At 35.2% G+C, this 13,272-nt stretch overlaps 2 protein-coding genes across 14 annotated transcripts; both read left to right on the forward strand.

Annotated features, from left to right (window-relative positions):
- The first annotated feature begins 61 nt into the window (after positions 1-61).
- On the forward strand, positions 62-6,701 carry LOC103320085 (Translation elongation factor EF1A/initiation factor IF2gamma family protein). 5 transcript variants are annotated; one of them, XM_008221702.3, is made up of 13 exons: positions 62-318; positions 669-829; positions 942-1,048; positions 1,627-1,779; positions 2,116-2,337; positions 2,511-2,588; positions 3,073-3,548; positions 3,653-3,763; positions 3,843-4,330; positions 4,820-4,988; positions 5,679-5,918; positions 6,008-6,142; positions 6,240-6,701. In XM_008221702.3, the coding sequence occupies exons 3-13, from the start codon at positions 946-948 to the stop codon at positions 6,369-6,371; spliced, it is 2,307 nt and encodes a 768-aa protein (XP_008219924.2). In that variant the 5' UTR covers positions 62-318; positions 669-829; positions 942-945; the 3' UTR covers positions 6,372-6,701. The 5 variants fall into 5 exon arrangements, with proteins under 5 accessions (XP_008219924.2, XP_088901428.1, XP_088901426.1 ...); XM_089045302.1 differs by lacking the exon at positions 2,116-2,337; XM_089045300.1 differs by lacking the exon at positions 669-829 and having other exon boundaries at positions 174-318.
- Positions 6,702-8,923: 2,222 nt separating this feature from the next.
- LOC103320086 (E3 ubiquitin-protein ligase, putative (DUF1644)) lies at positions 8,924-12,710 on the forward strand. 9 transcript variants are annotated; one of them, XM_089045542.1, is made up of 5 exons: positions 8,925-9,146; positions 9,516-9,581; positions 10,293-11,353; positions 11,790-11,868; positions 12,054-12,287. In XM_089045542.1, the coding sequence occupies exons 3-4, from the start codon at positions 10,449-10,451 to the stop codon at positions 11,824-11,826; spliced, it is 942 nt and encodes a 313-aa protein (XP_088901668.1). In that variant the 5' UTR covers positions 8,925-9,146; positions 9,516-9,581; positions 10,293-10,448; the 3' UTR covers positions 11,827-11,868; positions 12,054-12,287. The 9 variants fall into 9 exon arrangements, 8 of the variants coding, with proteins under 8 accessions (XP_088901670.1, XP_088901673.1, XP_088901672.1 ...); XM_089045543.1 differs by having other exon boundaries at positions 10,303-11,353; XM_089045544.1 differs by lacking the exons at positions 9,516-9,581; positions 12,054-12,287 and adding an exon at positions 12,538-12,710 and having other exon boundaries at positions 8,924-9,146; positions 11,790-11,826.
- The last annotated feature ends 562 nt before the right edge of the window (positions 12,711-13,272 follow it).

Consider the following 13,272-nt stretch of genomic DNA (forward strand, 5'->3'; position numbering starts at 1 on the left):
ACTGACCAAAAAATATTGTTTTTAAAAGCAAACATAATAGAATGAATGAATGCAATGAACCATTCCTGGCTGATATCGATTACAATAATAATAATAATAAATAAATAAAGACCTTTTTCGTTTTCGCATACCAGGAAAGGTTTTTATTTTTCTCTCTCTTTTCAACGTTTTATATTAGGAAGAGAGTGTTTTCAGGTAACCTCTTCCTTCAATTTCCTCCTTGATATCCAGTCCAGTATTGAGCCAGAGAAAACGAAGAAGAAGAGAAAGAAAAAGAATCGTCTTTTCCGTTGCTCGTCACTACTTCTTCTGCACCAGGTAAACCCTAATTCTTTCGGTGAAGCGTTGGAATGCATCGAATTTCAATATGCGGCAGTCTCTGCTTGTTTATTTATTCGAATTTCTTTTATTGGATATTACTTGGGTGGAGACTGGTGCAAATTCAACTGAATTTTCCCCTCAAAATCTCATTCGGCGTGAATGTGTAATTAACAAGTTGTTCCAAACGTGGCTTGGTTGCTGAGAAAACTGTCGATTCGAATGTGCTTTTATTTTCTCTAAATTGCTTCAGTTTTTGATGTTTCAGATTCTTATTGTTTTAAGAAAACAGAGCATTTCAATTTTGTAATAAGAACTGATTTTTTGTGGACATGTATGTTTGGGTGCAGCTTCATTCATGTGGGAGAAAGACAGAGCAATATATTCCAGAGCTCAAAATCAAACTCGTACAATAGTTTTCAGCATTGAAAAATCATTGTTGTGAATTAGATTAAGTTCACATTTGTTAAATCAACCCTCATAAGGGTTGCTCGTTGTATGCATCTTCTGGGTATGTCCCTCTTTGGTTCATTCAGTTACGTATACACATTTTATTGTTGGATTAAAGTTGGCTTTCTGTATGTGAGTTCTTTTGTCTTTAATTGAGCCATTTCTTTCCGTAGGACCATGCCTCATAAAGTCAACTATGGAGTTGATTATGATGATGACTACGATGTCTATGACGATTATGATTATGATGATGATGATGATTCCGCCATAAAAAATAATGGTTAGTGACTTTTTTAACTTGAATTTATTTCATTGTTTCACCCGGGCTTTATCTTGTTTGGTTGTGCCCTTAGTCGCATCTTCTTGAGGCTATTGCCATTGGTTGACAGTGGCCTTTTGATAGTGTATTTAAGTTTTATGTTTCATTGAGTAGAAGAGTGGGTAATCAGATCAGTTTCACTCTGCATGTTATTTTACGGGTTTTGGAGTAATTTTTCCCTTGCTTATTTCCCTTTTTGATACAAGTGTATATTGGCTTCAGTGATCTGTTGTGTTGGTTCAATCTTCAAAAAGCACAAAGGTTCAATTCACTTTTAGATTGAAAGATGTTTGTGCAATCTAGAAGATGTTGGCTTGTCCAATTTTTTATTTTTTGAAAATCTCATATGATGCCGTGCTACCTTGCAATCAGAAAAATGCTAGCTAAGTTTGTAAACTGCGAAGTCTCTGTCAATAAATCCTTATTTATCTGTTCACATAGTTTGTTTACTAATAATTACCCTTCAGATATGCAACTGTTGTGCTGATATTATACATGTTATGTTATACCAACTGCTCAACATGTAATTGCTTTAACAGGCAAAGCACTTGAGTCGAAGCGGGAAACTGAAAGGCCTGAGGTCTGGCGTTGTTCCATTTGCACGTACGACAATGAGGGGAGCATGTCTGCATGCGACATTTGTGGGGTTCTTCGAAACCCTGTGGTGAAAAGCAATAGTGATAAGAAAACAGGTAATAAGTGTATCATAGGCTTCACAATATAATTTACTACTCTATGATTTTTATTTTTTGATTGGAGTTCTGTGTGACAAGGACACTCCTTTTGCTTAGCCCTTGTTTCCTTTTTGCAATATAAGAAGAATTTGTATGTATCTTTTGGTTTGCGAAGGATACTATATTAAATCTAACTTTCATTTGAGATCACCCTTTGGGTGGATCTCATCTGTTTCAGGCAAATATTTCTATGTTAGTGTCCTTGTTACTCAGGTTTCATTTCAAGTTCATTGCATCCTATAAAATAAAAATCAAGTTCATTGCCCTTTTTTAGAGTAGATATCTTTCATGCAGTTGAAGGCAGATGCAAAGATTCTGGAGCATCCATAATGGCCAAGTCTCTTTTTGCATCATTGCCGCACCAGATACCCAAACAGGCTGTACTATTTCATCAGCAGAAAGATGATTTTGTGATAGAAGAGGGCAATAATTTCCACAAGCTTGGGGATTTCCAAGGACCTATTCATGAATTCTATAATGCTTTTAACATTCATAACAATCACCATATTAATATAGGTCTGCACCCTTTTCCAAAAGATGATGTGGAGTAGAATTAGATCATCATTTTCACAGTTGAGAGATGCTTTTTAATCCAAGCATTCTACCATCTTGCTTCTTAAAAAATATCATTCGATATAGCTGTGACATATATCTTGCGACTTCTAAGTTTAATTGCATTGATGATACAGCTCCTTTCAAGTTTGATGTGCCGTCCCCAGATGATTTGGTTTCTAATGGATTGTGGTCCTCTAGAACGGGTTCAAAAGGTATACTTTTCTTATTTTATCAAAGTTCCATCGTGATGTGAATTGCATTAATCACAACTTCCAGTCTATAGAGAAAAGTTCCCATATTAATATAGTAAGCTGTGGAGAGAGCTAGAGGAATGCTATATTGAAATTTAAAAGTTTTATTGTGCTTATAATATAAGCTAACTTATGATATAAAAGATCTAGAAGTTCTTGCCAAACCTGGACAGAACTTTCCATGGCTTGAGCTTGTTTGGGGGTCTTCAACAATGGGTTGTTTCAGGCCCGTAATTGAGAAACTGTTTGGTTGGTTCTGGACTGAGAAGAAACCTGCTACCATAACCGATTGCATATAATATTTGCCTAGTGCACTAAGAGGTTCTTTTAATCATCTATTTTTCAGAAGACTACATGCTTTATTGGTCATTTTTCTAAAATGCATTTGTTTAGCTTTTCTGAGATTAGATGTTTGATACAGTCTTCTACTATGTTTTACTTGCAGCCAGTGTTAGTGACTTGAAATCTTCAAAAGTTTCCTCGAAGGTTGCTAAGAAGAGTGGTGCAGTTAGTGTACAATCAAGTGCTGAATGGTCAGATAGCTCCTCTGCAATAGGGCAAAGAAGTAAACAAGATAGATTTGATGAGGGAAACCAGTTGGAGAATCGGACAGTCAGCTATCACGATGGAAGTAGTGACATAATTACTTTACAAGCAAATGGTAGATTGTCTGAAAGTTCGTCGGCATCGCAGCCAAGAAGCAGACATGACACTCTGGATGAGAGCACAAATTCTTCTGTGATTAGGGGCAAGCAGCAGAGTGTTACCAGTGGCTTGAAAAATTTGGATTTGGATGCTAGACCTGGATCTTCTAATAATGTTAATGTTAGAGGATCTCATTCACAAGCGGACTACAAACCTGAAAAGTGGATGCTCCCTGACCAAGCTGTAGATACACTGACTCAACTAAATCTTGCAATAGTAAGCCACTTGATTATGGTCGTATAATCCTATTCCTCCTACTATTATTACTACTACTACTTCATAGGAAATGAAGCCAATTTTTATTTCACTTGTTATTGTAGGTTGGCCATGTTGATTCTGGAAAATCAACACTCTCAGGTAGACTGCTTCATCTTTTGGGAAGGATATCTAAAAAAGAAATGCACAAATATGAGAAAGAGGCAAAGTTACAGGTAACCTCATTGCAATTTAGTATTTGAGTGTTTCAGAACCTCGAATCTTGTGTTCAACTTGGGTTCATGATTTAATCAGGGTAAGGGGTCTTTCGCATATGCTTGGGCATTGGATGAGAGTGCAGAAGAAAGGGAAAGAGGAATAACTATGACAGTGGCCGTTGCATATTTTGATTCCAGAAAATATCATGTTGTTGTGCTTGACTCCCCTGGCCATAAAGATTTTGTTCCAAACATGATATCTGGGGCAACACAAGCTGATGCTGCGATACTTCTCATAGATGCTTCAGTTGGCGCATTCGAAGCTGGTGTGGATGGTAGCAAGGGACAGACAAAGGAGCATGCACAACTTATCAGAAGCTTTGGTGTTGATCAAATTATAGTTGCCGTGAACAAGATGGATATTGTTGAGTACTCCAAGGATCGGTTTGATTTTATTAAACAGAGACTTGGAACATTTCTCCGTTCCTGTGGCTTCAAAGATTCTTTGGTGTCTTGGATTCCACTGAGTGCCATGGAAAATCAGAATTTGGTAGAAGCTCCTTCTGATGCCCGTTTTTCTTCTTGGTGAGTTTGCTTGCTTTTTCATCTATTCAAAATCACTACCGATGATGGATATGAGAAGAAAAGTAGTATTTATTTTATACGCAGGAGCAAACTTAGAAATCAAGTTTTTACTATTATTTAGTTTCTATTTATTAGTTTTAGAATGTGGGTATTAGTTTATTAGTGGGCTTAGTTATAGGGTCTAATATTGTATTGCAGATTTTTGTTGTTATGGAATTTTTCCCTCTCTCATAGGATCTTAATCTTTTACTTATGTGAACTCTTCAGATCATTTGGAAGCCATTGTATTGAAAATAATGGAATAGTAACTTGTTTTATGTAAAATATCTTCTTTAGGGCCCATATAATGCAATCCTATGCTCATGTTCTGATAGTAGCTCACCCTAAGAAGTAAATAATGTAGCATCTTAATGAAATTTGTTGGAGAACTTTTCCTTTTGTGCAGTTGTTATTGTAAATGAAAAATAGTCTGAGGTAACTGAAATGCAGGTACCGTGGACCTTACCTGTTGGATGCAATTGATTCCCTCCAACCTCCCACAAGAGAGTTTTCAAAGCCACTGCTCATGCCTATATGTGATGTCATTAAATCTTCTTCACAAGGACAGGTATCTGCTTGTGGTAAATTGGAAGCTGGAGCTCTCCGAAGTGGATTCAAGGTATGTTGGTGGGTAGTACTAGATGTCGTTGTGAGTAATCTAACTAAAAGTTTGGTCCCTTCCCAAATGGATAGTTCAGTGAATCAGTTAAAACCATAGATTTCATATGTTCAAGAATATCCACGCACATGTACATACTTACATGTAAGTGTGCATATGGGAAAATATTCTTTTATCAGACTGGTTGATGATCCGCATTCTATGCTATTGATCAGGTGGATCGTGTTTGAAACTTTAAATGTGTAGTCTGAATCAACAGTCTGACAAGAGAACCAATTCCAATGAAATGGAACAGTACATTCACACAATTGGATTTTGTTGGTGTGGTCTAAATTAAGTCTGACAAGAGAACATTGTCCTGTGTATAAACAATTCCAATAAAATCCAATTGTACGTTCAGGCAATTGGGTTTAATAGGAATTGCTTATACTTGTATAGCAACAGTTTATTGCGCTGTGGTTTTTATTGACATGAGCTATTGAATTGGCCGTCTGTGTCTCTTGTTATTTCTTGGATAAAGTTGATCCATACGATTTGATGACAGGCTCATGCATGTTCTAATGCAAGTAATCCATTTTATAATCAGATTTCTGGTCTAACCAAATCAATTATATATGAGTGAACAGTTCCTTTGCTCCACCACCCTTGTATCTTTCCTTGTACTGTAGCCATAATGAGTTAATTGTGTAGGTTCTGGTTATGCCTTCGGGAGAATTAGGGACCGTACGCTCTTTAGAACGTGACTCTCAGGCTTGTGTAATTGCGAGAGCTGGTGACAATGTGGCTGTTACTCTGCAAGGCATAGATGGAGGTCATGTGATGGCAGGAGGTGTGCTCTGTCACCCTGGTTTCCCAGTTGCAGTTGCAAAACATTTGGAATTGAAGGTGCTGGTTTTGGATGTTACAACCCCAATTTTAATTGGCTCTCAGGTCTGTATTTTATTTGCGTGACAAATTACTTTGCTGTTTGCATCACTGTTGTTTTATGGAAAGCGATCTAATATGACTGGAATGAGCAGTTGGAATTTCACATACACCATGCAAAGGAGGCTGCCAGAGTTGTAAAAATATCGTCATTACTTGATCCCAAGACTGGCAAAGTGGCAAGAAAGGCTCCTCGCTGTCTTACTGCAAAGCAGAACGCCATTGTAGAGGTGAATAAGATCAAAACCATTCCTTGCTGTTTTGCAGGTTAATTGTACTGTACTTTTGGTATCAATAGTAACCAATCCTTTCCTGCTCTTATTTCAGGTTGTTTTGCAGCAGCCAGTTTGTGTGGAAGAGTTCTCTAATTCTAGAGCCCTTGGGAGGGCTTTTTTAAGGGCATTAGGAAACACTATTGCCGTTGGCATTGTAACCCGGATTATTGAGGAGCAGAAATAGTTCATTCACCGTTCCGGTTGTGCAGGGAGAATATGATCAATTGGTCATACACTCATACCAACCCGCAATGGCGTTTCAGGGTTTAGGTCAGTTTTAAAAGTGGTTATATTTTGGGGTTGAATTGTTTTCTTTATAACAATTTTGGGGTTTGGTTGTTGTATGTGCATTAAGCAGTCTCGGCTCAGAACTTCATATACACATGTACACCACACCAAGTGGTTTGTACTTTGTAGAGGACTCATTTGTAAAATTTATTGGTTCTTTCATGCATAATGGTTAATATAAGGTCTACAATATTAATTATGTAAAATGAAAATTCATATTTGTCAATTTTTTTTCTCCATTTCATTTTCCTTTGGCAAGAGAGAAGAATAAATTAGTGTTTTACACTTTATAAAATGGTTTCTTCTTCCTTTCATTTTAAGTTATTTCTAAACCCCGACTTGTTCTTAAAAAATAAATTACAAAAATACAAAAAGAAAAAGAAACCCAATTTGTGAAAGTCATTGCTCATTGGTGTGTAATTTTCTCATCTTTTTTATGTTGTTATTGATTAAAAAAAACTATTTATGTTATTTTTAAACTAGAAAATTCCAAGCACGCAATTATTTACAAACTATTTACGTTTGAGCGAATCCAAATCGCATGCAAACTACAGAGAAATATCATTCTAGGATTAATATTCGCATTTAAAGATTGACTATCTTTTATTCTTCCTTAAACAAATGTTGTGTAATTCAATATTTTTTTAAATTTCTCTCTACTCTCTAGCACGAGATGAAATCCATGATATACCATAGGATCTACATGAAATTTGATTGATGTGAGAGAATTGAGAGAAAAAAAAAAAAGAGATTTGGTTCCTTTATTCAGTTCTCATTCGAATTAAAATAATACAAATTTATAAATAAACCCAATCCTAGACATGTATTTATAAAAAAACCCAAGCACTATTTAAACATAGAAACACACCCAAAATTAACCCCAAAGTCAACTTTTTGGGTGTGTTTATAAATGGGTTTTGAGTGTGTGTAATGATGGATTTTGGGTGTGTTTATATGTTTAAATAGTGCTTGGGTTTTTTTATAATTTCAACCCCTATTTTGGGTGTTTTAGTAAAACTCCCTTAAAATAATTAGGTATTAAAATCAGCCACTTGTCATTTTGAATAAACAATGTCATAAGAGATTTCTTATTCTACTTAAAATAATTAGGTATTAAAATCAGCCACTTGTCATTTTGAATAAACAATGTCATAAGAGATCATGAAATCGATAAATAACCAAACCCCAAAATTGTTATAAAGAAAACCAAACCCCAAACTCCAAAATCAGAACTTCTTTTTTTTTATGTTTTAATATTTTGTTGCTTACTGCGAAAATGACATTTTATTACACAAGAAAATGATAAATAAAAAAATTATTTAAATAAACAAAAAACAAAAAACAAAAAACAAAAAATAAAAAACTGTGGTATTTGACTTTGGAGTTTGGGGAATGATGAATTGCAAGGAGCTTGACTTTTTTGGAACATGCAAGTACTTAACCGGGTTACCGCCCACCAAAGTGGGTACAACTCCACACCTCACATGCAAGTCAATTTGATCGATGTTTTTTTTGGGTCAACTTTGGTTGATGTTTGATGAACCATGACATAATAAAAAGCAACTTTTACTAATAATGACAAAATGAAGCACTTAAACCCCAACAAAATGATAGAAAACGAAATTATTACTATGATTTACTTTTATGTTGCTTATTGATTTATATTGATCAATCATTTAGACATTATTATAAGGGGGTTTCACTAAAACACCCAAAATGGGGGCTGAAATTATAAAAAAACCCAACACCCAAAACACTTTATAAACACACTCAAAACTCATCATTACACACACTCAAAACCCATTTATAAACACACCCAAAAAATATACAATTGTTGATTTTGGGGTTGATTTTGGGTGTGTTTCTATGTTTAAATAGTGTTAGGGTTTTTTTATAAATACATGTCTAGAATTGGGTTTATTTATAAATTTGTATTATTATAATTCAGTAACGCTAAGTATTATTGCGTAATAATATCTGAAAATCTCTTAACCAGAATATTACATTTACTATATTGACAACATTACTGATTATCTCTCTAATACGAGGAGTGCAAATATTGTTCCCTAATCAATGATTCCTATTATCAATTTAAAAGCACAACATATTAAACAAGAAAAAAAATACTGTTCTTATGTATGTGGAATATACACATGTATGTAAATACATTCATTATCAAATATAGTAACTAATTGAAGGAAAAACAAAATTACATGAATATACCCAAAAAGAAAAACAAATTTTATGGTTTAAGCAGCAGACAATCCATAATCCACTCCCCACATATGAAAGAAAGAAGTTCAGTGTGAATGGCTTGCTAGCCTAATGGATTCTGTCACTGTCACATGAGTTTGGTCAAAGAAGCATAAGGGTATATTAGTCAATTTACCAACAATTTTGGATGTATAATTTGCCTTTTATATATCATTCTTTTGGGAAAGGAAAAAAAAAAGGAAGAAAGAGAAAGAGACCCTACCTACTCTTCAGAAAACTGACCTCTCTCCCCAATCACACACGCATAAAGGAAGAGAGACCAAGAATGCTCTCTTTTACTCTCATAAATTAAACAAAACAAAAAGAAAAGGAAATTAAAATTCTCTCATTCCCTGCCTCTCCCTGTCTCTACCCAGAGGGGTTTTGCATTTTTCAATCGAAGATTCTCACATATTAGGTGAGCCAGGTTGCAAATTTTGTGTCTCAGTTTCTGGGTTTCGTTTTTCTCTTCCAATTTTTATTGTTGTGCCTCAATTTTTGGCCTTGGACTTTTTTAATTTAAGTGAATACCCATTAGCGTAAATGTTTCATCTTTTAACATTTCTTCAATGATTTTGCTGCCTTGGTCGTTTTGTTGGATCATTTGCCAGTTGACTGAATACCCAAGTCCTGGTTTGATCAGTTGTGTGTGTTGTGTGATTGCTTATTGATTCTGATTCATATTTGCTCAGAATAACTATGAATCTTTGGTGTTTATGCAGGTTTAATCAATTTATTTAATGTTTATAATTTTGGATTGATTAGTTTGTTATTGACCCCATTTCAGCTTCATGGATAGTTTCGAATCGTTAAGAGTTGTTGCTGGGTTTGCTAGTATGTATGAAGCGTATGGGTAATGGGTTATTGAATTTGATTAAAGTCAAATACTAGTCTTAAAATATGCTGAAGAAGTTGCTTATTGAAATTGATTTTCCTGTGGGGGCTGTTTGCGCCTGTTGACTTTTCTTTTGGTTGTTCTATTCAACTCTAAACCTGAAGAATTGGAGATAAACATACCGCGTAACATCTTGGTTACTGAAACCAACTCAGAAGAATTAAATAGATTGATCTTATGTATAGATATTATTGTGTTCTATATTGTTTGGTTACTCAGCTTAGCTAAATCCATATAGTAGGTCATGGCTGCTTTCTAAGAAAAAAAGAAATGTCTTACTGAACATGTTTTACCGGCCTCTGTTCAAAAAAATTTAGTCCGGATTCTCTGCAAAGCCTACTTTTCTTGCTATCATGCTGAACATTTAGGTCATAGATAAAGGTAGTATGCTAATCTAAGAGCAGTTTTGTGAGGTTTTTTAAACTGGTTTGAGTTTTGTGTTGTTCAAACTGGTGTTTCTTGGCTCACTACAATCTAATATCCCGTCGGTTTATGTCCTTTATAAGGTTCCTCTAATGTGCCGTAATAACTCCAGTCAGTGGAAATTTTATTTTTAATTATGGGTTATTAAAATTTTCATCCAGAGTATAGAATGTAGGGAACAATTTTGCAGTTCTTCATATAGCTTGCGTTTCACCATCCATCCATACTTATTGTGATCATTTACAGCCTTTTGTAGGATGCTATCATATGGGATAAGTGACTGTTGACCTGGAAGATTGTGTAGTTCATTCTCAGAATTCCCATTGGTTAAGTGGTGTGTCTGATCCAAGCGTGGGGTGCATTGTCATGTGCTTGTGCCAATTCTAAATAATAGCCCCCTTCATGGCCTTTAAAGCCTCTAATGAAAGAGGAATTGGGCTTCAACCCAGTTCATTCAATATGGAAGATGTTGAATTAAATACAAATTGGGAAGATGTGACTTGTCCTATATGTTTGGATTTCCCTCACAACGGTGTACTCCTTCAGTGCTCATCTTATGAGAAAGGATGCCATGCTTTTGTTTGTGATACAAACCACTTACACTCCAATTGTTTAGACCGTTTCAAAAGTGCATATGGTATGTCATCTCCTTCAAAATCTGATGTGAGTCCTGCAGTAAATACTGAACAAATGGCATCAGAAGAAGATTGCAGGCCTACTTGTCCCTTGTGTAGGGGGGAAGTTACTGGGTGGGTTGTTGTTGACAAGGCTCGTAGACATCTAGATGTGAAGAAGCGTTGTTGTGAGGAGCATCAATGTACGTTTATGGGTACATACTTGGAATTGCAAAAACATGCTCAACTAGAGCATCCTCATTCTCGTCCTTCAAAAATTGATCCTGCTCGGCAGCTTGATTGGGATAATTTCCAGCAGTCCTCCGAGATCATAGATGTTTTGAGCACTATTCATTCAGAAGTCCCTCGTGGGGTGGTTTTAGGAGACTATGTGATTGAATATGGTGATGATGAGACTGGAGATGAGTTTGAGGACTTCCATGGGGACGAACGTAACTGGTGGACCTCCTGTATCTTATATCAGGTTTTTGATAACTTACGAAATTCTAGAAACAGAAGAAGGTCAAGAGTTGGTGATGCAAGAAGGGGAAGTCGCCGAGCAAGCTACGATAATTCGAATTCTGATGAAGGTTCTGTGGCATCTGTTGAATTCCCTGAGTATAGAGCAGATGAGACTGATGATGATTTTATGAGTACAAATGGCTCCTCCAGGGGTGGCTCCAGTCATCGCAGGTTTGTGATGTTTCTTTTTCATTCTTGTATCTTTGGATTTTAATCTTTGCCTGCATGATTTGGCTGATAGTATCTTTCTATTTACAGTTGTGTTTGTACATCAACTTTTATGAATTAAATTGGAACGCATAACTTATCTTTTAATATCGTATATCCCCACCTAGTCATGGCGAGGACACCTGCTGCAAGAAATCTAGTACACCATCTTACTGAAATAAACTTAAACAATGCACCATATGATTCATTTTCTCGTTGGACTAGCTACCTGTGCCAGTAGGAATCTCTTTAAGTAGGGGTTTGGGGAGCTCAGCACTTGCACATGCGCATACTAACTGTTGAGCTTTATTGCTCTCGTTTTAGTTTTGTAAGAGTAGGTAGAGTTTATTGGTTTCTAGTCTTTACCTAAAACTTATGCATTTTGCTCTTTTATCTGCAGTTCACGTAGACGTCGTTCTCGCTTCTATGACATTTAGGTATGCTCTACTCGTGGATCTTACGCATCCTCTTTTGTGCAGGTGAAGTTTTCCCTGCAATGGCCTTTTCATGAAGTAATCTATCTATACCAGTATATAATTAATAAATAAATAAATAAAAACCAACTCATTTTCCGTGTACAGTACATCTATCAATTCCATGAATTTTAACACTATTTTGTGAACAAGTAAATCTCATTAGATCTGTATTATATATCTTGTGGCAGTGCTTAACTAGAGTAGAAGTGAAGGGGCAAGAAAGAGATTGCTGTGGATCTCTTCAGTGGTTTGTTTACATGTAAAAGCAAGCTACATCTGGATTGTATATTGTTAGATCTGCAATGAGGTGTGCTGATTGGACATTACATGACACATCCGTGGGTTCCATGGGTCCCTTTTGTTGCTTAAAAGTCTAACCTTTGCTTCATATCTTATTAATTTGTGGACTAATTTAGTGTTTACTGTAGTCACCAAAATCTCCTTCCCCCCTTCTCACTCACACTTTCTCTACACTCGTTAGTCTTTAAGCTTATTTTCTCAGCACACCTGTTAAAGTTTTAAAATTAATTTTTTCTTTTTATTTTTACCTTTATAATCCTGAAAATATGCATGGCTGAAAATCTTTTCTTGCTTGGTGACGATGATGTGAATGGATTTTTTCTTCCTTTTTTTTCTTTCTCAAATCGATAATTTTCTTTTTGCCAACGTCAGGAAGGGGGAGGGGGCTATTTGTCATAAACATGATCAAGGTGTCATGGAATTTCGATATGCAAGTCAAGACCCATTTTCACTGGGCACTAGCTAGACTTTGTTGGCCAAATCGATAATTAGTATGTAATTACTTTTTAGAGTGACCAATTTATATCAGCATATTTTTCTTTCTACCCGAATTATTCTCTTCCGCCTCTGTTCCAAGGACAAAGACATCTCTCTTGCTACAGCATATTCAATGATAGTCTAAAAGAAAAATCATAAATGATTTATTTCGTTTTTTATTTTAGCATAAATTCTCCCTCTTTATATAAAACTAGCCCCTTCATGCATGTGCCAATTGGTTTTATTTTTTATTTTATTTTTAGAATTAAGAAAAGATAATATGAGTAGTTATGTTCCATAAAAGTAGGACTTATTATCTGATTTTGTTTTTAATTTTAATTTTTTTAATATGAAAAAAAATGTAAATTTACCATATTATTCTCATTTAATTCAAAATTTTAATTCTTAATATTTGAATTAACTAAGGGCATTTTCTGTTATTTTGAATGTTTCACAATTCTCTATATTTTGCTTTATATATATAGATAATAATAAAAAAAATAGTTATTTAAATAAATGCTTAAAATAACATTAAATTAAAGCAGCATTTAATTATAGGAGCCACTAGAAATCCTTTATCTCTCCTTAGATTTAGGAGCTCCAAAAGGTCTTCATATTTTAGGAGTTGGA

The sequence above is a fragment of the Prunus mume genome, linkage group LG2, assembly GCF_029339155.1.
Source record: "Prunus mume cultivar Tortuosa linkage group LG2, ASM2933915v1, whole genome shotgun sequence".
Lineage (NCBI taxonomy): Eukaryota > Viridiplantae > Streptophyta > Magnoliopsida > Rosales > Rosaceae > Prunus > Prunus mume.

Excerpts from the sequence above, each read along its gene's own strand:
- LOC103320085 (XM_008221702.3), top strand. The coding sequence starts at position 946 with ATGCCTCATAAAGTCAACTATGGAGTTGATTATGATGATGACTACGAT. Across the intron at positions 1,049-1,626 it reads TTCCGCCATAAAAAATAATG|GCAAAGCACTTGAGTCGAAG; the intron begins GTTAGTGACTTT and ends TTGCTTTAACAG. Across the intron at positions 6,143-6,239 it reads AGCAGAACGCCATTGTAGAG|GTTGTTTTGCAGCAGCCAGT; the intron begins GTGAATAAGATC and ends CTCTTATTTCAG.
- LOC103320086 (XM_089045544.1), top strand. The coding sequence starts at position 10,449 with ATGGCCTTTAAAGCCTCTAATGAAAGAGGAATTGGGCTTCAACCCAGT. Across the intron at positions 11,354-11,789 it reads GGTGGCTCCAGTCATCGCAG|TTCACGTAGACGTCGTTCTC; the intron begins GTTTGTGATGTT and ends TTTTATCTGCAG.